Source organism: Rhea americana, unplaced genomic scaffold (assembly GCF_003343005.1).
Source record: "Rhea americana isolate MKP2758 unplaced genomic scaffold, rheAme1 scaffold_422, whole genome shotgun sequence".
NCBI classification, from domain to species: domain Eukaryota; kingdom Metazoa; phylum Chordata; class Aves; order Rheiformes; family Rheidae; genus Rhea; species Rhea americana.
In genome coordinates this window covers 267,284-293,077 of record NW_028186560.1, presented here as the reverse complement: position 1 = coordinate 293,077, position 25,794 = coordinate 267,284, and the positions used below count along the sequence as shown (strand labels likewise).

General features: G+C 39.6%; 1 protein-coding gene across 1 annotated transcript in view; it reads right to left on the bottom strand.

Annotated features, from left to right (window-relative positions):
- Positions 1–12,351: 12,351 nt before the first annotated feature.
- The window catches only part of GAS7 (growth arrest specific 7), a 69,937-nt gene continuing 56,494 nt past the window's right edge, over positions 12,352–25,794 (bottom strand). Inside the window, exons 11-14 of the mRNA XM_085315223.1 lie at positions 24,957–25,080; positions 22,054–22,133; positions 20,061–20,159; positions 12,352–19,572 (exon numbers count right to left, since the gene is read on the bottom strand). Of these exons, the coding sequence (XP_085171349.1) occupies positions 19,459–19,572; positions 20,061–20,159; positions 22,054–22,133; positions 24,957–25,080 (417 nt within the window). The 3' untranslated portion in view covers positions 12,352–19,458. The remainder of the gene's footprint in view (positions 19,573–20,060; positions 20,160–22,053; positions 22,134–24,956; positions 25,081–25,794) is intronic.

Below are 25,794 nucleotides of genomic sequence, written 5' to 3'. Positions count from 1 at the left end.
AGCCTGACTACATCTGCATTTTGCAACCTGCTGTCTCTTGGTCCATTCCTCAGCATTTCCGCAGACACTGCCAAGCAGCAAGTCCTGGGCTGTTTAACACTCTCCCAGTGTCTACTCTCTTCCATTTGGTACTGGAGGTACCCAAGTCCACCTGGAACTCTGATCTTCTCAGTACGCATTTTAAAATCCTGTTTGATTGTTCCGCATGTTTCTGGTGAAATTCTGCATTCTACAGCATATCCTCAGATCTTCAGAGGCTGATTTTATACTGTGTTTGAGAGCTGAGCTTGTTCCAATTCACATTTGCAAGGTCAGGTGATCCCTGAGTCCCTTGCACCTACCATACCTGAAGGCTGGAGTTTGTCAGAGTCAGTTCCTCATAGTGACATGGCCACCATGTACAGAGACCAGCTTAGTGCCAGAAACATGACACAATTTGCAGGAAGTTTGGATCTGCTTAAGCCTGACTTTGCATGGCTTGTACCAATAGCTACAGAAACCACATGTGCCATATTAACAGTAGAGGTGACAAARGCTGACAAAGTGCTTCTGGCTTCTTGCTTCCTTTTGTTTGCACAGTTCCACTTGTTGCCTCCTCTCATCCTTCRTATTTAAGAACCAGTACAGTCTGCCCTACTGCAGAGCCCTACCTTCAGACAAAAACTGAAGCATAGCGAAGAGGGTGCTGAATATCACATTGCACGACAGAAGAAAGCAAGAAAACATTGCTCCAGATCTGAGTGTTCAGCTTTTCCCTGTCTCCCTTCTGTACAACCTCACCTCTAACATGCAGACAGTGCTTAAGAGACAGAGGGTGCAAGTGGTGTTTCTGCCTAACGCTGACAGTGTGTGGTTTAAACTCATTCGTGTTTGAATTTCAGGGACACAATGAGCAGATGATTGGAGTTCAGGATGTTTAGATTTGTGTTTAATGATTTCTATCTTACTGGGGTAGCTGTGGAAAAGTTAGGTYAGCTCCCTGCCCTTCAGCTTCACTTCTGTTAAACAAAGATGATGCTAATGACTGCCTGTTCAAACACTACAGAAGATCAAGGTTAACAAGTTTATCACTATTATTTGTTATTTAGTTAAATAATATTAAAGATTCAGACAAGAATTATAAAAGTCTAAAGGCAGCCTAAAATATAACACTTTGATTTTTAAATTTTGTTTTAAATCTTTTGTTTCCAGAGAATCCTCTTCATTGGGGTAGTTGATACATTTGTATTATCATCCTTCTGGGAGCATCCCTAAAGACTGGAAAGGGAAGGTAGGTTGCTAATGAGTCAGGGTTGTCATCTGTGGGGAACAATAAAGCAACAGGAAGGATGGAGATGCAAGTCTTGTTTTTTGCACCTGGAGGTCTTACAAACACTAAACGCTTAAACTTTGGGGATTTGCAAAGGTGTGCAGGCTCCTGTACATTCTGGAGAATCACAGAATGATTGAGGCTGTAAGGGATCTCGAGATTATCTAGTCCAAAACCCCTACTCAAGCATGGTCATCTAGAACACATYAGACAGGATCGTGTCCAGGTGACTTTTGAATATCTCCATGGATGGAGACTACAACTTCTCTGGGCAACCTATGCAAGTGTTCTGTCACTCTAACAGTAAAGAAAATTTTCCTCATCTTCAGACAGAACTTCCTATGTTTCAGTTTACGCCCATGGTCTCTTGTCCTAYCACTGGGCACTACTGAAAAGAGTCTGGCCCCATCCTCTTGACATCCTCCCTTTGGATATTTATATGCATTGACAAGATCCCCCTGTGTCTTCTYTTCTCCACKCTAAACAGGCCCAGCTCTCATAGCCTTTCCTTTCTCTCATATGAGAGATGCTCCAGGCTCTTAATCGTCTTAGTACCCCTTTGCTGGACTCACTTCAGTAGCTCCACRTCTGTTGTGTATTGGAGAGCCTAGAACTGGACCCAGCACTGCAGGTGAGATACCTCTTCCTCATCAAATGGGCTGTAGTAAATCCACAACAGTGTCACTCACCTTTCCTGTCATCTTTTCCCGTTAGCTCTTGATCTGCTCATTATCCATCCCTAGGCAGAGCTCCATACATTCCAGCTGCTCTGTCGCACAAAGKGTGACTCCCCCCTCCTCACCTGTCCTTCCTAAAGAGCATGTAGCCAGCCAGTGCAGCATTCCAGTCATGTGAGCTATCCTACCATGTCTCTGCRCATGTAATGACATAACAGCCCTGTAACTGCCCACAGGTCTCTAATGCATCCTGTTTGTTCCCCATGCTGTGTGCATTTGTGTACAGGCACTTCAGAGAAGTAGTATGTGCCTCAAGGAGAGGCCTGATCCKTCACTGGACAGCTCATAGGAATGAGCCACTATTAAAATGCAGAGTTGAATCTGCCTGAGCAGAAGAAATTGTACAAAGAGGGAGAGATGGTGGGAAGAGGAGCCCATGATGGCTGAGAGGAAAATAGGGATGCACTAGACAAGAAAGACCAAATGCAAGACTATCAGAGACAAAGCCACTAAAAAACAGGAACAGTTGTGACTAAAAGGCAGTCAGCAGCTTCTGGCTAGAAAATAAAACCAGTACTGAGCAAAGATGAAGTCCAAATAAAATCCTTGGAGCAGAGAGAGGTCCAGATGTGAGCAGGAGGTAAGAAGATTCTGATATTGATAAATATTATTATGTTTAATTTGCACCTGGGAGGAAGAAGAGGTTGGATCTCCATCTGGGGAATAATGTACCTTCTTGTGTAAGGCAGATTTTGTTTTGTTTTTTATGTATGTGGCAGGTACGAGGCAGAGGAGTGCATATGKTCCAGGGAGATGAAGCCAAACAGAACAAACAGTTTTGGGGGCAAGGCTGAGGGTCCTAAAGAAAGGGTGAAGAAATGATGATTGCCTATGGATAGGTGGAGTGATGACTTTGCTGGGTGAACAACACTAGATGCTATTCAGTTATCTGTCTTTTCCTAGGAAGTTTGTCCACCCACACACCTTGTATATTGTTTGCTGGGAGCAGTGGGCTGCATGCTTACAACCAGCTGTGCTGATCTAATAGCCGCAGTTATGTGGAGTCGTCAAGGGAAAACGAGAACTTTGGCAAAGGCTGAGCAAAGTACTAAAGTAGGGCAGCTATTGTTAACATGTTCGGGGAAGCTAACACTGGGGCAACTCGAATCCTTCAGAGTCCTTGGAAGTGAAGGGTGGGTCTAATGCATACAAAATGTGAAGACCAAAAGTAGGAGAAGGAGCATCAATGTAAGGAAAGAATTTACTTAGACAAGAGCATCCCTGTGCTGGAGCCATTGCCTATAGCCAACACTTTGGTGGTTTCTTCTCYAGTAGCTTCACACATGGCTGGTGGAGAGGATTTCACACCTTACTTCTATACTGCAACCATCATACCTTTACTGCTAGTCTGTGCCAAAACTATTCTCTAGGCCTTCTTTTTTGTAGCATATCCATAGAGGTTATACTTGTTTTATATTTGATAATTGAGSTTTATTCAAATCTCAATGTAACTGTTTTAGATAATAGCATCTATAATAATTTCAGRATAATTTCTATGAAAGTAAATTCAAGGACATCAAATCAAATTTTCCTATACTTGTTAACTGAAGTTCCTATTAACTCTAGGATAAGGAATTACAGAACACAGGAACAGTCAGGAGAAAAATAACCCCAAAATAGTGTTAGGTGTTATTAGGAAAGAATTAGACACCCGAAATTATGTTGTGATGAGTTGACATGAAAGAATTAGACACCCGAAATTATGTTGTGATGAGTTGACAYTCACCTTAAATATCTTGTGTAGTTTTGGACTTCCTACCTAGAGACAGGCACAGAAGAGAAGGATAAAGAATGGCGTTTGGGACCAGAACTGCTCACACTGAAAAACAAATGAGTGGGGTAGGAGGGAAGGAATATGATAGTAATCTGTCGGATCATGGGAGGAACAGAGAAGGCAAATAGCTGTCTCTTCTAGCACAAGAGCTAAACAACTCAAGCTGGGTAGGTGCAGTCTAGCAGCAAGTGGGATTTCATATAGCATATCACTATATGAAAATCACTGTATCAGTTCATCAGCATCATACAGTGCAACTGTTTYCTACAGAATGTTACGGCAAGTTTATATGAGCTCAGAAAGGAATTCATGAGAGAAAAAAAAATCTGTCAATGGCTATTAAATACAAACTGTCATTCCTCAGGAAGAGAGTCCCTGAACACGGGYTACCAGAGTCTCAAAGGATATTCTACAGTGGTATCATGAAGTATCACMATATATAGCTTGCTTTTCACCCCTTTCTTTAAGGAACTGATAATTAATGGGTACTGTCCAAGCCAGGATACCGTACTATGTGGACCTTCGGTGTAATCTAAATTTTTACTCTTCATACACTTGAGAGGCAAGTAGTGAGTTTGTTTCAGCAACAGAGAAAACTGAGAAAAAGCATAGAGCAAGAGCAATAAAAGGTGTTGGCTGCACACATTCCTTCAAGATGTGTAAGCACAACAACACCTAGGCAGTTAATTATACTACAAAATATACAACTGGAACACATTTCATGCTTTGTTTGCTAAAATCTGCAGGTATCTTCATGACAATGTGAGCCGACAGGAAAGATTTCTGAGACTTATCAGTAGTGTTAAAAACATTAGCAGCACTAGACTCTGCTCTCACACTTTTACCTTAACTACAGCACCATCCCACACCCTTTCTCCTTTTTCTGTCCTTTAAAAAGACTTGCCATAAAGTGAAAAGACAGTAGGAAGACTTCACGATGACTCCAGAAGCCTGAATCTGTGAGTGGAGAATGATGAATATCACCACATTGGCAAGGTCAGCTTAAATACATATAAGCAGCTGAAATAAAAGGAGATTTCTGGTCTCTTTAAGCAAACAGAGGCAAATCATATAGTGWTAAAGCATTTGCCAAGTGTACAAAAAGTCTAGCTTTGTAAATAAAAAGTCTGTAATTTATGCTGTAGCTGCAGGAGACTAAAAGTGTTTGGTTTTTGCTTTATACAACAGGAAGTGAAAACTAGTTGGAGTTAAAAGTTCTTATCCTCTACCTTCAGGGACTTGTGAAAAAACAGTGCAAACAGAGCACGAGGCATTAGCCCGTGAGGCTGTACTGTTTGTYCCTACAATAAATACTTCACTAGTGAATGTTTGTAATTTTTTTTCATTTGTATAAGGACAGAGACAGTAATTTGGACAAGCAAGATTCTTCAGACAAGTCAGATTTTTCACATTTCTAAGAAATGTGAAATCAATATTTTTGTGGTTTGACTCAGGATAGAAACTCCTGACTGCCAAAACTTCATTGCATTTTGCGGTCAGATTCAATGGAAGCATGCAAACAGCCTTCCTTTGGCCATCTTGTCTTGACCAYCAGTACTGATGAACATAGAAATTGCCACTGTATTCAGTGAAASCATGTAGGCAAAAAGGTAGTTGGCACCAATGTAGCAAACCAGGAAAGATTCGTAGAACAAAATTTAAAACGACTGCAGCAATTTTGCACATAGCTTTGCTTTTAAAGACCTCATGGAAGACGTATGTCAGAATAATACTGTGAGATTTCCACAAACATTTTCAGCCCATTTTGCTTTTAGAGTGAGGCAAGGTTTAACTTTTTACATTTGACTCAGAGCAGTAGTAATGACCTATTCAACAATCCCATGAGACTCTCTCCACAAACAGTGCAAAACACTTTGAGCATCTCTGCCCTYCTACACCCTGGTGTGTTTCTCCTCCTGTCCTAAATTAAAAGGCAGAATCATTTCTTCTTGTACTTGTACAGTGACCAGCACAGATAGATGGAGACAGGACAAACAGTTTGTCATGTCTTAGGGCCTTGAGGACACTAGCAGACCTTGATTGCCCTGACCAGACTCATGTGGGGCCTCAACCCACATCTTCTGCCAATGGGTGCCAGGAGCTCCATCTWAATTTAGGCCTAGGCTTAGTCCTTGTCAAAGCTATGCTGTAGGTGCTGCTATCTCCAGTCCTGTCTCCTAGGTGGACCTTGGTCCTGTGTTGTAGCCTTGTCTCCTAGTCCTGTCTGGCCTCATTTCCCACTGCTTCTGACTGAACCCCCGGAAGCATCTTGGACTTGGTTCATGACCTCACCTTATCTGACGGTGTTAATGGAGCCCATTACCAGTGCCCTGCTCTATCCACAACGKTCAGAGCCTGTGGGGTTGTGTCCTGCTCAGGGAGGGCACTGCCTGTGCTGTGGTCATCCTCAGTTCATGGCTTGTTCCCTCCTCAAGGAGTATGCCTTGCATTTGCTGTTCCCGGACACCATTATTCTTGATCACACTTTTTTTTTTTTTTTTTTTTAATGGAAACATGACTGTTTATGATGGGCAGCGGTGAAACATTAAAAGACATAAGAAGTAACTCCACTAGGGTGATCCTAGGGAGGAAGACTGTGCAGGAGAGGATTGTGCGGTTCCTTTCCCAGCAGCATGCTTCTAAGGTTGTACATCTCAGTGATATAAAGGTTCAGCACTATTTCTGCCCTTAGCTGGAAAATTATGCCCTACCCCTTGCTCAAGAAATCCAGTGCTGCCCCACCACTGCTCTGCCCTATAACTACAATTAATAGCAAAGCCTTTCCCTGAAAAGATACTACCCTGGCAAGGACTGCAGTTCAGGGTTGAGCAGTGTACTGCGGCTGCATGTAATGAAGCTGCAGATGCGGTGCTGTCCTTGACTGATTGTATTGACTATCGGGATCATATACAAAAAAAATCGTGCAGTTAGATGTCACATGGACGTGTCCTGTCACAGGAAATTGCCTGTCACCTCCTCTTTCATTTCTCCATTCCAAATCAGGATACGTTGCAGGAGGGTAGACTCTAAAAATGAGTAAGGGTGAGGCAATTCTGTCAATAAGGCAAGATTTTTTTAAAAAAACTAAGCAACTGTGGGTAAGGTGGTTGTTTTCTACACTGTTGGCTCTGTGCATGCACASGATTCACCTCCAATCTTGGTAACATACCTTGCAATTTTCAGTTGACACAGCTGTAGTTTTCTAAAGACAACCAGCCTGAMGCTCTGTAAAGCAAAAAGTGAGGCACACTGACACCTGGTGTAAGAGACTGACATATACACGCCAAAAGCTAAAACTGCGCTGTGAGAGGCAGAAATGGCTCTGACCTCTGAGGGAGGGTGAAAGGGCACCCAAAAATATTCCTGGGGTTCCTCAAGGGAAGAAAGTTGGTTGTAAAGAAATATACATAGAAAAACTATGCCAGACATAACACCCCCCCCTTATATTAAAAAATAAACAACCCAAGTTTCTCCTGTTTTCATGAGAATTTGCAGCTTCATTTTCAGTGATATTTTTAGCAGACATTTTAATAGTTRTAAACAAATGTAGTCACCTGGTTGATAAGATTGCTTACTTCTGTTCTGTTTTTTATGATGAGTCCTTTAACTACTTTTCTGTCAAGCATCTAGGGTGTTTCTTGACTATAGCAAAAACAGGACAGGAACATGGAACGTGTTAGCAAGGMTCATGTAATAAATACATGCTCTTGCAACTAGGCCTTACAGTTTTCATCCTTGAGGCAGACACAGAAGGATTTGAGGGGAGGTGSTGGGCTGTGAGTCCATGAGATAGCTTGTTTTAACCACAAAATCCGAGCACTCTAACCTACGAGCCCCCTTGACACACCCTTGAAACCCGAATTTTTTTTGGTGTTCAGCATTCTGTCTCCAGCAGTGGAAAACRATAAACAGCCAAGGAAGAGTGCATTACTGGGCACATGAGTAGTGCTGCTTCCCTCCAATACTTGCCCATATTCCATAAAGCTGCAGTTCAGAACCTTCTGCAACCGGAGGCAACATCTTGGGACTAAGCAGTGTTTGGCAGGTACTTTCTTCAAACAGCCTAATCCATTTCAGAATAATGCAAGCTTCTGACATCTTCAGCATCCTATAGCATAAGGTTCTGCAATTTAACCATGCAGTTTAAGAGCAATTGGTGTCTTTCACCTGTTTTGATATTTTTGTAGAATTTAAAAGTCTCTCACAAGAGAGATTTGTGTTAAGAGCTTTCCTGGCTTGTTTAAACTTTGTGTCGGGGAGGGAGACCCACAACTGCCACACACAAAAGAGAGAGGCAATACTAGCAAATCCTTTTTTTGAAACCTAATACAGTGTGAAAAGAGAAATACAGTGCTCTTGAGAAAGGAAGGCTATATGCTCCCAAACTTAAGATGATTAAGAAGTGGCCATTTAAAACTAACCCTTAGCTTCTTGCACTTAAGCCCTTGTGCAAAACTCCAAAGTGGAGGCCTAAAAGAGGTATTCATTTGTACAGAACATGCCTTATGAAAAGCTTTTCTCTTACAACTAGGAAACAGTTAATGAAATATTCTGCGTAGCACTGTTTTATTAAGTTTCACTAACCTATGGACTATTGGGCTTTGAACAAAAATGAAGTCAGACAAACTGTTTGGGAACTATAGAATGGTATGAATAAGAATATGGGACAGTAAAGCAGAAATCCATTTTAYAAGGGAGATGTACAAAAATGTTTTATCTTAGGTGACAAAGGYATTGTTTTTTTGTCAAAAGAATTAGTTGTTAATGGCTCCAAAATCCAGTTTATTCTGCCAGGCCTTCTAGGCTTATTTGTTTGCATTAAACATGCACCTACAATAGCTGCATAAAGACCCTGGCTGAAATAAAATGAACGGAAAAGACAAAATTTTCTTTAAATAGATCAATAAGGCTTTTATTGCAGGGAAATCATTGCAAAAAATACATAATCAGATTCTTGAAACATGCTTTGAAATTAATCAGATGTGTCAGAAAAGTTGCATTTTTACAAATTCTATGACTGTTCAAAATTAGTAATGAAAAAATTAGTCTCTCCTCAGAAGTTAACACAGCATCAACAGCATAGGACAAATACGCAATGGTATCTGCAAGCAAACAAGTCATGGCCTAGTCCTGAAATATTCTGTGTAAAGTAATTTTGTCTAAAGTGCATTCAGCRTTCACTATGTGCCTGAATAATTTGATTACTAAATTCAGATGCCTCTGCCACAACAGTTATCTAGGGCGTAAATCTTCGGGGAACTCGTCTAAAAACCTTCTCATGCTGCCTAATGTCAGAAAAGAGAAGACCTTTTCATAGAGGCTTCCTTGATATGAGTCTGGGTCAGTACTAGTTGAAACCAGCTCAGTTTGCATTTGCTGCAATTGCAGGACTGTCACGAACAAAACCCATGTTGGTTAAAGCATTTTCCTTTTACTAGCAGGGTGTCARCTCATCTTTTCCCCAGCTTCCTGTTAGGTCTTTTTCTTGCCAACAGGACCATCATCTCACAACTTTTGTTTTAAGTGACATGGAGATGGGGCTATGTCATGTGTCAAACCYGTAACACATAGCCAGAAACACACACTATAGGATCTTTTAAGTCTATGTCAGACCTGAACCATTCTTCACAGCTGAAGCTTATCCTAAGCATTTTCTGAGCTGCATCTTCTCCAAAATCTGAACAGTCTGAAAGATTCTTTTTGAGCTGGGTTTATYGATTTCCAGTTCCCTTCTTAAAAAAGTCCAACATTTCAAAGTAGTCTAGATGTAAACAATTTTGGGAGATTTAARCACACATTTTAAACAAAAAATTGAACAATGTCTCATACATCCTGATGGCTGGGGAGGCTGCATCTTACTGGGGCTCTGTAATAGTTTCGCCTTGAAAAGCAAAGCAATCATTTACTGCAATGTTCAAACTGTTTGCTTTGGAAAATGCTTACRGTTCTTGGGCAGGTAAATGCAGTTTGCTGAGCACCTCAGTAAGTGGAACATGGTGTTTCTGCTGCAGTTATTTATCATGTCAGCAGCGTTCTTATTTACCAAGACTCTTGCCATATATGACAAACYATACTACTCATTCTTTCCACAAATGAAATCACGAGATAATAAGGATACTGAGAAACAACTGTACCATGGTGTTCAAAGACCATGTGTACAGTGTCTCTGCAACATGCTTGAGGAAGAAATTCCTGTTCCTCTGAACAACTGACCCTTGTCAGCTTACTATTCAAGGCACCACAGACCTTAACAGAGGTCTTTCAACTAGTTTTTTTTAAGTGGTATTGCGCAGAATTGCCCCCAAAAAACTCATGCAAACCCACCCAACACATTCCATCTGAAGCTATATGGCCTCCATATAGCCATAAGACATTTTAACAATTTGTTATGTTTTTTTAGGAATTAGTATCATTAATGCTCACTGGCAGTCTATTGCTCCTTCTCATTGACAGCATGAAGCTGCAGCCATCTCAGTACACAAGGAACAGGGTGAAAGCACATGAGGGGCCAAGGCTTGTCACAGCAGACTTGCAGCACTGGTTTGCAGTGTGGGAAAAAGATCTGTTGAGATCCTTTCCATTCTGCATCTCATAGCAGTTCTTGGGATAATTTAACCACTGACTCCCACTCAAATTCTGCCTTCAGAGAGGCTAAAGTTACTCCGCTCCGGAGGGGAATAGCACAAACACTGTATACTTGGCATAAATACAGTGTGGATAGTGTGAGCAACGGGATCTAGAGCAGAACGGTACGCAATCCAAAACACCAGTGTGCATGCACCTTGTGATTTTAGCTTATACTTAATATTTACAATAAAGTAGAACTTAAATACACTCCTAACATATTGCCTAGATCACCATATAGAAAATCTCTTAAGTATTTATCTGAAGATTTCAGGATCATTTTGCTGATCAGGGAAACATCAGAAGATGCAGACTAGATATTGTCATAATTTTATTCATAATTAACAGGAATTTTTGAACCATCAGGTAGCAAGCTTGAGGCACAAAGCATGTCTACTTCTTAACCTCAGAAATCTGAAATCAAAACTCTTCACTGATGCTGTTCCAGATTTATTTCATTACATTAATTTCTGAGGAACCTGAGAGAGCCAAAGGCTTAACTGCACTGGGAAATCAAGCCTGATCTTTTATTACTTTAGACACAAACTCTAGCACAGGCTCTCCTGTGTACAATGGAGTAAAATATCCTGTTGCTAATCTTCTTCCAACTCCATTATAGCTAAATGTCACAGGCTGTGCGGCTTCCAAAGAAACATTTCAGTAGTTCACTCTGGTCATTTCACCATTACATCTTTGTAAGCACTGGCTCCACATTAGTGTGCCAGTAAGTATTGTGGGTGTGAAAGTATCTCCCCATCTTGGGTTTCAAAGTTCTATGGAAGCGCTCTATCACTGAAAATGCTTATTGCTGGTAAGGTGCAGTTAAATATGCCATGGTAAATATGCCACGGTATTTGGAGAATTGCTCGGTATTCATCAAATTGGTCTGTACCATGCATCAGCATCTGAAAAAAAGCATGTGGAGTATTTTTAAACAGATTTAGGCTACTTTAGGCAAAGTGTAAACACTCTGCTCTGAAAACTAAGCTTTCACCTGGAACTTGTTCAAGGTCCTACCTTTCTTTTGCTTCTCTAGAAAGAGTATACACACCTCTCTACTTACTTACCTCATCAATTCATAAGAAATTTCCTATAGTAACAACTCCTGTATTCCTTTATCTTAAAAACAAAACAAAATGAAAAACCCTACATGCAAGAGCTGTGGAATGCCATTCTGCAAGCAGTTGCAATAACTAAACTTTTATGAGTTCAAAACTGAACAAATTATTAGAAGAAAACTCCACTAAGGGCTATGAGATATGCAGACGATACCTTTACTTCCAAGATCCCTCAACTGCAATACATGCTTGTTCTCTTTTCTGTTTTTCCAGAAGTATCTCACACTGGCCACTTTCGCAGACAGCTGTTGAACTAGATAGGATTTTGGTAAGGCTGATTTTGACTTCTGCCAAAATCCCTGCTAATATGTCTTTTAGTTCAAATATCCAAAATGGAAAATTAACAGCAATATTTTACAACAGTCTTCAGGGCTCTCTCTGCATCATGGAGCACATGGAACTGCCAGGTAAAGAACGAACTGTCGAAGACTTAGAGATCATTGAAACTATGCCCATTTCACTACAACTGCTTTGCAACCGATCACGATCAGCTTACCTGCTTGTTCAAGAAACAAAATCATTTAAATACATGTGTTTTTTTCAGTTGATCTGTGAATACAAATGACATTAGAGGAATTGTACTCATCTAAATATCATGCAGAGATCTAAAATAGATAAGAACAAGTAGATTACACCTGAGTGACGCAATTGCACATTCAAGCAGCATTACACTGATCTCAATGAAACAGTAAACGTGCATTTGGCACCCTCAGTGTACTTTGATGATGCTGCAGTGAAAAGGTGTGCGGCTTAGGCAGAAGTAAAAACTACTGGGTAAAGACAACACCATTCTCAATATGTCTCTGTACAGTTTATTTTACAGGAGATGAGATGAGCACTGTGGTGCACAGGAATTTGAAGAACAATATAGGAAAATACAGTTTAACCGTATGAAATTGTTTTACACTAAGACAGAAAAATTATTTATAGCCAATGCCTTCAACATTGAAGGACAAGATCCACAGCTGACATAAATTAGCTTCCATGAAACGGCCAGTTTACCCTAGCTGAAGATCTGCCCCTTAAATCTTCTCTGCATTCAGCTTCTTCAGTAAGTGATTCCTTCATGTATCTTTACTGAACAAAGGCCACATCATCATCTAAACACTGATCCAATAGTTACTAGTTACCCAGACAGAGGTTGCAGGATACATGAACTATTTAAGGGGTCTACTCAGCCAAAATTTATGGAAAGATATAAAATTTTGGTTAAACAATTTTATAAAGAAGTCATTAGTACTGGCAAAAGACAACTTTCCTAAAAACTTGGAAAGCATTTAGTAAAAGTTACACAAAAAGGACCAAATAGGCAACTTTATTTTAGTAGAAAACTCTTTAGTATATGACTACTGATCAGGCCTGCCTTCGAATCTCTGCTTTTAGAATTGGATTTTTCACTCTGTCTTGGACTGCTGAAAGAAAGGATAATATTTAAGGAGGATGAGAAGCCATTTGTCCAGTACTAGTACCTGCTTTTTTTTTCATAATGATAGACGTTGCTGTCCCTAAAGAGTGTTCTTCCCCAGTGGAGTGAYAGAATGGTAAATAGACATGAAAATTTCTTAGACTCAGTCATCATCTCAAAAACTGAAGGAACACAAGATTTCAGGCCAAACATTCCCAAATTTGAATGACAAGATTGTCACATCATGCAGATATGAGATCCCCAGAAGCACTGATCAGCTTTACACTTCCAGTACCAGAAAATTTGTTTTAAGCAACCACTTCAAAGAGAAGAGTCAAGGTGCGTTTTTTTTTWAAAAAAACAGCCCTACTTACATCCAAGATACCCTTTACCTTTTTTATGTGGATTCCTTGCTTATTCTGCAGAGATCCCTGTATTTAAAGATGTGAAGATTAAGTTAGCAACCGTCCTGTAACGGAGTTGCTTTTAAATCTAATATTCTTAACACTTCCTACTCCATTTTCAGCACTGAGAATTTATGATGTTTGTGCTTGAGAGTAAATGATCAGTGAAATAAAGGCAGGTTTACTTGATGTGTGATTACCCTAAAAGACTTCACAGTGCAGAGCAAGGAAGGAGTGCTGAGAATCCTGCAAGATCTGTGCATACTGGCTGCTCCTGAGTTTTGGAAATTTATAGGGTGAATCAATGTCTTTTATATGATTTTATGAGGTACAATTTAAAGAGGCACTTTGGGGGGAACTGCTAGCTGAATTTTAGCAGAGTTGCAGTTCAAGCTGTTATTCGGGTATTTGTGAAATAATGGCCCTGAAAGACTGTATTTATTCAAAGTTATAGTGTTATCCAGTCACCGAACCTGAATGTAGCAGCTGAACTGCTTTTGTTCCGAAATTCCACTGAGTTTGTCTCTTACATTATACCTAAAAATAGTTCAACTTAATGTAAGTTGAAGGGATTAAATTGGAATGTTTCAAATTTATGTAAATATTTTTTCCTGCAATTATTATGCTATTGACCTAAAATGTAACTTTTATCAGTCTCTAAATGTTTTTATTAGTGCATGATTGCTAGAATCAGATGCTTAGTAAGACACAAATACTTTCTGCCTGAGGAATGCATGGAATTAGAACTTTAAGTCAAATTGTGCTATGTGTTGGTCCCTTCAGAAAAAAAATCTCCAGGAAGAAAGAATGAACAGCGAATAGCACAAAAAGGAGTCATTGCAATTTCAAACCCAGTGGCTGACAAGAAAAGAATATAAAAAGAAAATAGAAATTCTCTAAAAAAACAAGCACTCATCATGCTCAGAAAATATCCAAAAGCATGAAATTTTGTCAGCAACAGAGATGTTCTACTGAAATTCAAAATTAAGGAAAAGGTCCTGAAAACTGGTGGAGGTCCACGGTGGAGGTGTGGCCACACTAACAATGAAGAAAAATCAGAATTGAATGCTGCATATTTATATGAATAAGTTCTACTATAAAACAAAGTGATGACTATTATTTATACAATAGTCCTCCAGAAAAGACAAGGACTTAATGATGTGAAAGAATACATCACCATTATGTAACAGAAAGATTGTGTGCTCTGAACTCTTGGAAAACGCCTGTAAGCCAAGCTTGATACATATCGCTCCCTAACGTAGGGTCAGATCAGTGAAATGCTACAGGACATCACACCAACACCCAGTGCCAAAAAGCATTCTTCAGGTATCAACGTGGTGTTGCCTCAGACCAGCTGTCACGACCAGGTGCTAACCAGCAAGCCCTGAATTAAGGAATGGACACAAGGGGTCATTTTGTCACTGATTTTTCATGTTACTGGGATGTGCTAGGGCTCTAAGGAAGGCAAGTGTGTTGTCAAGAAGCTCAGACCTGATTGGGACAGTTAAACATTTACTGCCTTATGCGCTTGTTTTCTATTCGAATTTACCTATGAGCATYATCTGCCTAGTTATATTAAATGGGCCCAGCAGGCTCCTATGCAAAGCCTCATATGACTCCACAGTGCAGAGGAGCTGGGACACCAGTCAGCCATTCCCTCTCACTGTATTAGTACAGAAAGAATGCCCATATAGCAAGAATTACTTGTAGCAATGCTTCGGATAACGCTACCTCTGGGACCTTTTCCTTCATTTATTTAAACRCATGCTGTGAAGCAAGACGCCTGTATACATTCCTGAAAGCTCAGCGATCAGGGAAGCTTATTATCTTGAAAGCTTCTCTTATAATGTTGTCCTTTGAAGAAGCATTCTTATAAAATGAAAATCTGAGTACACACAATATTGCCTCTAAGACAACTCTTACTCTCTTCTCTGGGAACAGACCCAATAGGCTGTGCTAGTGCAAAATACATTCTTTTTTCTTCTGTTCARAATGGAGCAATAGACTGATCACAGCACGAAGTTATATCAACTCACTCCAGGGGGGCCTTTAAAGGTGCTGGTTTGTATTTCCAAGGTGCTCGATAGACAAAGACCCAGCTGGGTAAGCAGTGCTCTTTTTCTCCCTGTGTGCAACTGAATAAACAGATAGGCAGAGTTACTTTTTCACTTGCCTTGGGATGTGGATTCTGATGGCTGGCATCAGAACCATGAGACCAGCAGGCCCTTGCTATACAACTGCGCTCCTGATGTAGCCTGACACAGTGTCTATCGCGGAGCTGCTGGAAATTGTATGTATAGCAGCTAGCTCTTACACATTCAAGTGACGAGATTTTTGTTTCTTAAGGTTTATCTTTTACAAATATTTGAAGCCTAAGGAAAAAAAGAAGTCCGTGCCGTCATGTAGCTTGATTTTCAAAGTGTCTTATCACTGATACACTCCCTGTTGACTTCCTCAAAATCTGAATGCTGAGCACTTCTAGAGAGCAGGTCAAAAGAACAGTGTAAGTTCCTACTTAAAAGACTAAGGAGATTAACTTGCAGCAACTATTTAAATAATGCCTTAAATGACAGGGATGAGTTTAAAGATCCTCTGAGAAGGTCTGAGCAATAACAACTGCTAATGAGCATTTACCAGACTCCTGTGAAGGCTTTACAAAAAAATCCTGCTAGGGAAAATCAAACAAACACACAAACAAACAAACAACAAAAAATGTAGCAGCTCACTGTCAAAACACAGGAACACAAACCAAACCGGCATTACTGTGTGGCTGTGAGGTAAATGAAAAGCAGCTAATTCTGCAGCATCAAATTGCACAGATGAATAAAGCACAAAGGGAACTCAAGAGCAAGCTTGCATGCTACCTCTTWTGCATGGAAGGAAGAACAATTTCAATGCTTACAGAAACTGTGCAACAGATGGGAGTACAGCTACCCCTCAGCAGCTCAAGCAGGGCTGCAGACAGGGAAAAGTATCCCAGAAAGAGAACAGGGATTTTCATTTATCTTTTCATTGCTGTTTTGACTTTTTTACATTTTTTTTTCCTCCAATTTTAAATCAAAGATTAGCATCATCCAAAGGTTGCTTTCTGGTCTCTGATCATAGAGCCATATGAAGATTTAAGGTAGGTRTGTCAACCAACAAAGAAAGCCTGATACTAGTAGATGTCTAAAACATTAAAAACCACCACCAGGTATGTGGACAAATAAGGTGATCCCTGAGATCAATATGTATTCAGTCATTTATTTTGTAATTCCTATTAATTATTTACATTAAAACATCATCATGCTTTTTTAGATGCTACTGTAACAATATGAAGCTTGATCTTGGTCCGGAAGAAAAGCTATTTAGGATGAATTAACGTATAAGGAAAAACTGGATATGACTGTATTTTTGCAACTCAACGGAAAATGAATGTATGAATGTTAAAATTCTTAGCATCACTTTCTTAAGAATGAATAAAAAGAGGTAGGGGTCCATGCTCCACTTCAAAGATGTCACTATCTACTTTATACTTGCTGTTCATTCAGAAGCACAGGGTCCCGAGCATTCCCTAACTTACAAGACATCATAGTGTTTACAGTCCATTAGAGGATCCATTAGAGAAGGGAATAGGCCAAATAACACTGATCCCAAGTAACCGTAGTGTGATATCGCAAGGGGTTTCCCTTTGCCAGAAATAAACTGGAAACCGTATAAYAACAACAAAACTTCTAACACTTCCACCAATTACAGATCAAAGTCTTGTAATATAAGAAGTATTTCACCTGTCATACAGTAGTTCCATGGGACAGTTTGCTCTGTCTGGTAAAGATTAGCCATCAGTAAACAAACGTTAGCTACAAGTGATCTCCTTAGATTATTGATATGAAAAAAAGATACAGCTTCCGTCAAGATAATTGTGGTCCTATACAACTCACGCAKTCCTGTAACATTTCAAATAGACCAAAAACTAGAAGTAGTTGGAGAAAAACTCTCTGTAAATACGTAGAGAAATTACAAATCATCAGAAACTACAAATGAGAACTGAGAGCAGCTTAAAAACAGTCCTGAGAGATATCTCTGCTAATGGACTATACTTCCAGTTGAAAATAAGTAAAATAACAGCTATCTATGAAAAAGAGGGAAAAAATGTAATAGATAGCAGATGGTTTAAGATACCTATTAAGCAGAATACTGTATAAAGTGCATAACTGGCTTGGTTCTGCTATCAAGAGTTCAAAAATGTGGTGAGATGTTCTCAAGATTGCTCATTTCAATTACAATACATCTGAGAATACAGGGCTCACATGAGATTTCAGTTCTTAAGAACCCCAGTAGCTTTTTGATGTTGAAGGTTTGGGGGTTTTTTTGGCTGAGGTGAGGTTGGGAAAGAGCGCCTGTCCTCCAAAGTGCAAGGTACAGAGAGCAAAAATACACATCAGTATGCCRAAACATTTATTTCTTGTGTTGAGGACAGACAGTGACTGAATAATAAGATTGAAAAAGGGAGATCAGCACAAAATTTCCCTGTTTGAGAAGCAGAAGAAGAATCTAGGAAACTTTTTTAGTCTAACGGAGCTCAAAGACTCAGAGGCAATTAGACAAATCGTATTTTATTTGTACTGCAAATGTCTTTTCAGGAGTCCTGCAGGGGAGATTCAGGTTCTAGTGTGCTGGATGCTTCCCAGATAGAGAATAAAATTATAGTCACAAATTCAAAAATATGTAACTGAAGTGCAATATGGTAGGTATCAGGTCAAAAAAGTCAGGAACACCACGGCATAGTGACACAGTCCTAAACATGCAATGATCATGACACTAAACCAGCCAATGTCTGATAAAGGTTTGCATCACAGCAGAGAAGAAGGCTGAGGAGACATTTGCAGGAAGGAAATGATTTGGAACATTAGAGAGTGCCAAGAGCAGTGGTAATAATGTGGCAGTGTGTAGTAAGGGTGACAAAGGAAAAATCTGAGGTTAAGAATGTGATTGTGCAAAAGGCACCTGTATCTACATTTGAAGCAATCTAGAATAGCAATCTAGGACACACGACACCTTTGAAAATCAAGCTCTAAAAAGATTAAAACTCATAGTCTAGCTAGACAAGAACCCAGCAGTGACCTTATAATTAAGGGCATCTAAAGGTTGCAATTATTCACCTGAAGGAACCAACAGAGGCCAATTTAAACCTTGATCCCAAACAAGATGCAAAAAAACTGTTTTTAAGAAGATACTGTAGGAAAATATCCTGCATATGCAAGAAAGGTTTTGAACATCTCATTTATTCCATGGTAAATAACCTCTTCCTGCCACTGAGGGCACTCAGACAGCTAATGAGGTAGGTATAGCACAACCAAGTCTTTCCTCATAAATAATGGTGATAACACTTTCAACCTTACTACCTATTGGCCAAGAACTGAAATGATGAAGCTAATGGGTTTATGTATCCCTGAGAGGGAGTATAAAACTGGAAGGACATGAGTCTTCTCTGTTGCCTTTTGCCTTATTTCCTATTTTGGGAAAAGGGCCATCCTCTCACTGTCTCAGTGGGAAATTCTGTTATATGAAATATATGTATCCTCACAACACTGATGTGAGAAGTGTGTTTATTATAGATGGGGAGCCAGAAAAGTTAATTGATGTGCTGATGGCCATGTAAGCAGTCAGTGACAGACCTGAGATTCATGACTTCCTTGCTTCTTGCATCATGTTCAAATAGTTATCTACTTGCTAGCCAGAGGCTCATTGCATGGTTGTTTTAACATACTATATAAAGAGTGTCATGCAAGGATTGTAGCACAAAGTCACTGAAGAACAGAGCTCTCTGTACCAGAAAGCAGATTTCTTCTAGAAGCTGCGTGCAATTGGGAACCTCTGGTGGGAAGTACACATCTGGTTTCTTAACCCTGGAATGTTTGGTGCTTTAAGGCTTAGCACAATGAGGACCATTTTAATGACTAAGTGTAACAGAGATAGCCTGTGAAGGCATAAATTACAAGGTGTCTGGTAGTGGAAAAAAACGTCTCTCTGTGCTCTTCTGACTCTTTAAAAAAAAAATTAGCCTGGTTAATTCAGTGGACCCATCACATATAACTATAGATCAGTCTATATTTCCATGTCCACAGGTCGGATATCTCCAGTTTTGTGTTCTTTTACCCACAGTTCTCTGTCTTTGGCAGGATCCACTTTCCGAAGCAACTGATCCACAAGCTCTACTGTCTAAAACGAACAAAACAAGAATCAAAATGTCAAAGACATTTCAAGCAGAGATGGTCATTCTTCTGAAGCCTTAAGCAGCTATGGTTACACCTACATTGCATCTGCAGATGAACAAGCACTGCATGTATGCAAGCGTGGGTGCACAAAACCCAGGTCTGAATGGGAAGCCTAGCAGTGGTAAGCAGGTTTATAACATTAAGCATCTTATACCAGGCATTGGCCAGTCAGCCTTTGACTCCTGTACTGCAATATATACCTTACATCAAACCCAACCATGTATTACAGGTCAGCATATATCCTCTGTTTTTAAATATTTGAAAAGTATCCCTTTTTTAAAAAAAGGATTATATTTCTACCCCCAACAGTAAAACTGTTTATTTACTATCTTCACTTCCCTTTTGTTACAAAGCCAGACAGATTAGAACATGCACTGTTCTACTCAGCTGAGGTGCAGTACAGTGAGGTATGTAAGTAGAGAACAGACTTACACTTTGGTTGAACATGTCTGTCTCATGCCGCAGCTGTGTATACTGGCAAAGGTGCTGTCGAATCATCTCCACCCTTTCTACTTCTAGTCTCTCAAGTTCCTGAAAAGAAAAAAAAAATCCACATTTTTCTTGAGAGCTGAGTTTGAAGGCCTAGAGGAAGGCTGACAAAGAAAAATTTGTCTGCTAGTATGATGCTGCCCCAGGGTCACACTTTGCAGTTGAACTCTGCAGTTACATATCTCTAATTTGCAGAGAAGAGAGGGCAGCAAACAAGAGAAGTCATTTCAACCTGAGCCAAACGATAGAAAAAAATGTCTAAAGCTTGCTAAAATTGAGACCRCCAAGGGACAGGGTCTGGTGCCTTAAGGCATATAGCAAGCAAGAGGGAACCCATTTCCCRATGGAAGCTTTATATGTTTCGTTGCCAATTCCAACAGTTGTAGTGGAGAAGGAGAATATAGCATCGTAGTGCACAGCTCAGACCTGACTACACTAAGTCTAAYCAGACACCATAAGAGCAGCTTTAATTGTTCACTAGATGAGAAAATRGGACAAGCCTCCTCCTAGTTCTGCTAGCAGTCAGCAGACCACAGCAATGCTTTAGTTGAAAAGGCAGCTTGCTGGTTGATATAGTGCCTTTCCTGAAAAGGGGATCACTTTGAACTGAGACTGCCTTACGTAGGGCACAAGATCTGTACAACCAGGATACAGAATTCGGTCCTAACAATAATAAATACTCCGTAGGAAGAATGTGCATTATATTGGTGATAGAAACTTCCTGGAGATAGATAAGCAAAGGAAATACAAAGCTTTAAACCCTAATTCTMTAAAGTTTGTGTTTCATCTGAACTGACCTGTACCTGAGCTTATCAGATTTAGGCATATTCACTTGTACTGATTTATCTTCCGACGTTTCTCAGYCTGCATTCCATTTCAAACAAATCTACTATACAGTCTGCAGGCCATGATAAATACCTCTTGAGCTATTTACTGTAGCACTTCTGAATCTTACTAAGTCTTCAAGAACAAATATACAGTTAACTTATACCAGTCCATATCTGGACTAATTCCACCTATAAATCACTGGCACTGATGGTCTCTATCATTTGTGCCAGTGAGAAAATACCAATGCAGGTGACAGGAGAATCAGATTCCTTATGCCTAGGGACAGTCAACTTTTTCTCTCTCATTCTGCTTCTCAAAAGAGATTTATCTCCTGGATTTCCTCATCCATCTGCTTTTATTTAGTTAGGAGGGCTTAACTATTGCACTGATACACACTTCAAAATGCTCAGTGCTGTTCTACTCTGCTTCTTATTTGGAGTAGTTTTCTAYTTTGTGTTTGTTCAGTGAAAGAAATGCATGCAAAAGACATTTTTATTCCCCACTTTTGGTAGCAACTGGCTGCCATCCAGAAGGACTCTAAGGAATGACGTGAGGCAGATGCCATGAAATCAAAGTACAGGTACTTCAGAGAATGAGACCACATCAAAGGCAGAAGAGTATGATGGCWTCTTGGGTAACTAACCCTGGAGGTACAAGCCCATAAGCAGAATACTGTGAACTGTGCTATCTTCAGAGACGCAGAAAACTAGGCAATTAAATCATGCCTCTTATGAGCTGGCAATACTAGAGAAGAAATAAAATTATGGGATTAAAAAAAATCATTAATATATAAATAGATTCAATGATTAATCATATCTCTTTCCTTGTCTTCCCTGCTCATCACTTAATTCTTCCTGAGGTTAATTCCAGCATTCTGTCTCCTGAGTAGTTCTAAATGACTGCTAGATTTAATACATTCTGCAAAGAAAACAGTTTTTCCTTCTTTCCCCAAAAGACATGACTTTTCCTTAGAACTAAAACCAGGAAACACAGTAGGAGATTTATTGTCTAAYTTTTCCCATTGCTTTGCGCTGTGACTAGCTAAGAGTTATAAGCTATTACAGCTTCACAATGGTTTAAATGTAAGATGGTAKACAGAGTTACATACCAGAGTGGTGGTCACCATTTCCTCAAACCACTTGGACTGGGCTTGATTGTAAAGATCCACACAGCGCATCAGGTCATCCCCTGAAAAGTTCACGACAGCAACACATTAGTCTTCCATAGCCATATATTAYGGAGCTTAGAAAGAAGTTGCAGTTCTTCTTTTGTATACAGATCCAGAATTTTTGAAGTTCAGTCCTGGTGGAGCCRAATGCAGTTCTGCTAAGCGGTATTTGTTGGGGGCAACAAAAAAAAAWTTCAACAAAATAAATGCACTTGATGTTTGATAAAAGATCAAGTGATTGGGTGGAAAAGGAATGAGAAGGAAAGACAAAGAAACATTTCACAAAACACCCTGAATTCTGAAAAAAAGTTACTTCAGTTAAAATAAAACCTATCATACACAGAAAATTATATCAGAAAAAAGTAATTAAAGCACAGTCAACAGTAATAAATTATGCATCTAAGTCAYAGCAACTTTGTAGTTCAGATTGCACAAATCCAGTAGACGGATTTAAAACAGGCTCAAGCTACCCGAGATCAAAGGAAGCTTATCTGCAAGCTCAGTCCAGCTGTAAATACATACAATCTCCAACTTCTGAAGATGCATGGATTCCGGTCTAACTCTCTGGCTTCCTTTCGTGCTCAGGACAGTAACACAGTAAGTTTATTCTCAGTTGTAGAACTACACCTTTGACAGGGGAAGAGAGATGGCAAAGCTGGATTGCATTTTTCAGAGATGGCTGCTTACTGGTTAAGAATTTCTCATTCTTCTTTAAAAAATGCTTAGTTAACCTTCCCTAATGGCTGTCATACCTAGGTTCAGGGCTCAATTGCATAGTGTTCTTTTACGTACAAAAAGATCTTTACTCATAAACTGGGGAAGAATCAAGCTTAAAAATAGGACTACATCAGCCAATCAAGTGCCAAAGATGCAGACGCATCTGAAAGAGCATCTTTCAACCTCTTGTCACTAACAGAGCCCTTTTTATGTAGCTTCTTCAAATGGTTGTCTACACACACAGTCACACTGAATGACTTTTTTTTTTCAATGCCCTCAAAACCCAGACAGGTTACCTAGGAGAAAGCCTCAGAGTTAAAAATACAGAGGGAAGGACCACTCTGCCAAGGGATGGACCTAAAAAGGAATGAAACGCGGAAGCTTTGGTTACAAGATATTTTTAGCAAAGGTACTAAAAACCTGTATGTATCAGCTTTACAGATCTGAAGAAAGACTGTTTTGTATGGACCCTACAGAAGTGATTTGAGCCTCTGCAAAACATGTTYAAGTTGCATCAAGTAGTTTCATCTTAACTACAGTGTAATACACACTCGTCAGTGTCCCTTGAACAGAAATCATTCTAATCATTAAGTAACAGAGGAAAAATGGCAAAAATATCATGTTCAAGTAAAAAGACAGTAATGGGTAGCATATGTAATTCTGCTCTGTTTTGAGTGACTATGATTTTGGGAAGAAGAAAGGAAGAGAAATGTTCTCAGCTGAGCAAAACTCAATAACCACTCTTGTCATGAACTTCAGATAGGTCTAGATTTCAAATGCTGCCCCTAAAACACTGTATAAGGAAGACCAGCCGTATTTATTTGGCTAATAATTGTGGCTGATGCAATGGATACCTGATGGACTTCTACAGAGAGGAAAGGTCTATGAACATGATATTAAGGATTGATAAGAACTCTCCCATGAGGGAATTAAGAACCAAATGCCACTAAGCTCCAATTCCTCCAGAAATTGAGCTGCAGGTGAATCAGAAAATGCYGAGAACCTTTCTCTGGGAGAACAGAGGCAGACACTCACAGGCTCAACTCACTTTCAGTAATAACTGGAGGGAACATACACWGGAAGGCACCTGCAGAGAGGAAGATCATAGGGTGCCCCTCTGAGAGCTCCTGGGGCTAAAAGATCTCTGGTAGAATATTTGAGCGTATATGAAAATGTGAATTTGCAGATCTACCATCACACCAAGAAAAGTCCTGGACTCTGMGGCCATGTGAATACCCTAGCTGCCAGGCTGAGATCTGGCTCCTGGTTGCTTGCTCTTCCTCTAGTCCCATACTTGCCTTCCTGGTTGCACAATAACCTAACTTCAACAGGAGAGATGCAGAGCATTCTTACCTCAGAACTGCCCTTCACTTGCTGATATTTCTATGGGATTGGGGAACTGTTCAAATCCCTCAAGTCAAGAAGGGCCAAAACCATAGATCTGCTACATCCTGGGCAAGTACTAGTCTACTGTGGTAGAGGTACTAGTCTACTGTGGTAGAGGTAATAGTCTTCAACGGGCAGATTTTTATCTGAATTAAATGCAACCTGAGTAAATTACAAATGTATTTGAGAAAGTGGGATTCCAAAGACACTTAGAGGCCTCAGACTGGACACAAGCATCTCACTAACTCAGCAAAGCCAAGAACAAGGAGCATTACTGATGCTTCTGCCTGAAAACTGCAGCATTTAAGCAGGCTAGGTAAGTTTAATAGAATCAAACCTAAATTTTAACAAAAAATCACTTCAGACTTCTTCAAATYTGCCTCTGAAAGTTTCACAAACATTCTGTTATCTCAGCATGCCTTTACAAAACAAAAGGAGAATTCACTCTCCTTTTAGTATTTTCATCCCAATTGTCAAAATCATTCACTATTTTCTCATGCCTGACTTGGAAAAACTTGAGTTTGTTTTGTCACAGTACTTAACATCAAACATACTAGTAGTCTGGTTCACTTTGATGTTATGTTTGCAATCTTAAATATAGTAATAATAAAAAAAAGTATAAAAAAATGACCAAGAGAATAGATGGCTGATTACATCTCATCTCGTTCCTGTCTCATCCCTCTTGTTGTCTTATTGGCGCTACATTTACATCCTGCTGGCTCACAGATGCATGTACTCACCTGCCTGGGTAGACTTCCGTCTGGCCTTTTTAATTTCTTCTTCTGTCTTGTTGCTGAGCTTCACCTCTAGTTGCTGAGTTTTCATTTCCAGATCCTTCTGTCTCTCTGTCAAAGCCTTCCGGGCCTTGGAGTAATTAAAAGAAAAGTCATATGTTTTACAGGAAAAAAAGTGTCCAACTGCTTTCAGTCATCTATGATTCTTCCATACAAAATATCTGTCAGTAAGAAGTCAGGGATTTTACATAAAACTGAATCCTATTTCAGAGTGCGGTGATTCAAGCTCCTAGGACACTACATGGTGTTAAAGTGGCCCACCACACCATAAAAATGTTATTGTCGAAAAATTAGGAAAGCATCTGCATTCTTCCTGGATCTCTAACTATCTACCCTTACAATGGCAGAGTACAAAATGCAACATCAGACATTCATAGCAACTTTCTCCCTTTTTCTTGAACAATCAAGGGGAGCTKAAATTTCTTCCAAATACATAAACTAGTATCAGACCAGATAAAGTCTTTTGCTTGCTTCTTTTCTTAGGATCTGAATTGTTGAAAGAATTTCAAATATCTTACAGCATATCTCTTTAAGTAGCTTCTGGATTTCAGTATAAATTTATCAGGATCTAATAGCATGATGTTTTGGTCTTATTTATGAAAGATTGATTTTGGTTAGACAACAGTAGTTCATATTTTAGAAATCAAGAATCTAGGACCTAGATACAACTGATTATTTAAATTGCTTTCCTTTTAAGTTCTTCAGGCTTTTAAATTCAGATTTGTCTGTATAATTATTGAAATTATACAGGAAAATGAGTGAAGTGTCTGAACAAACAATCTTA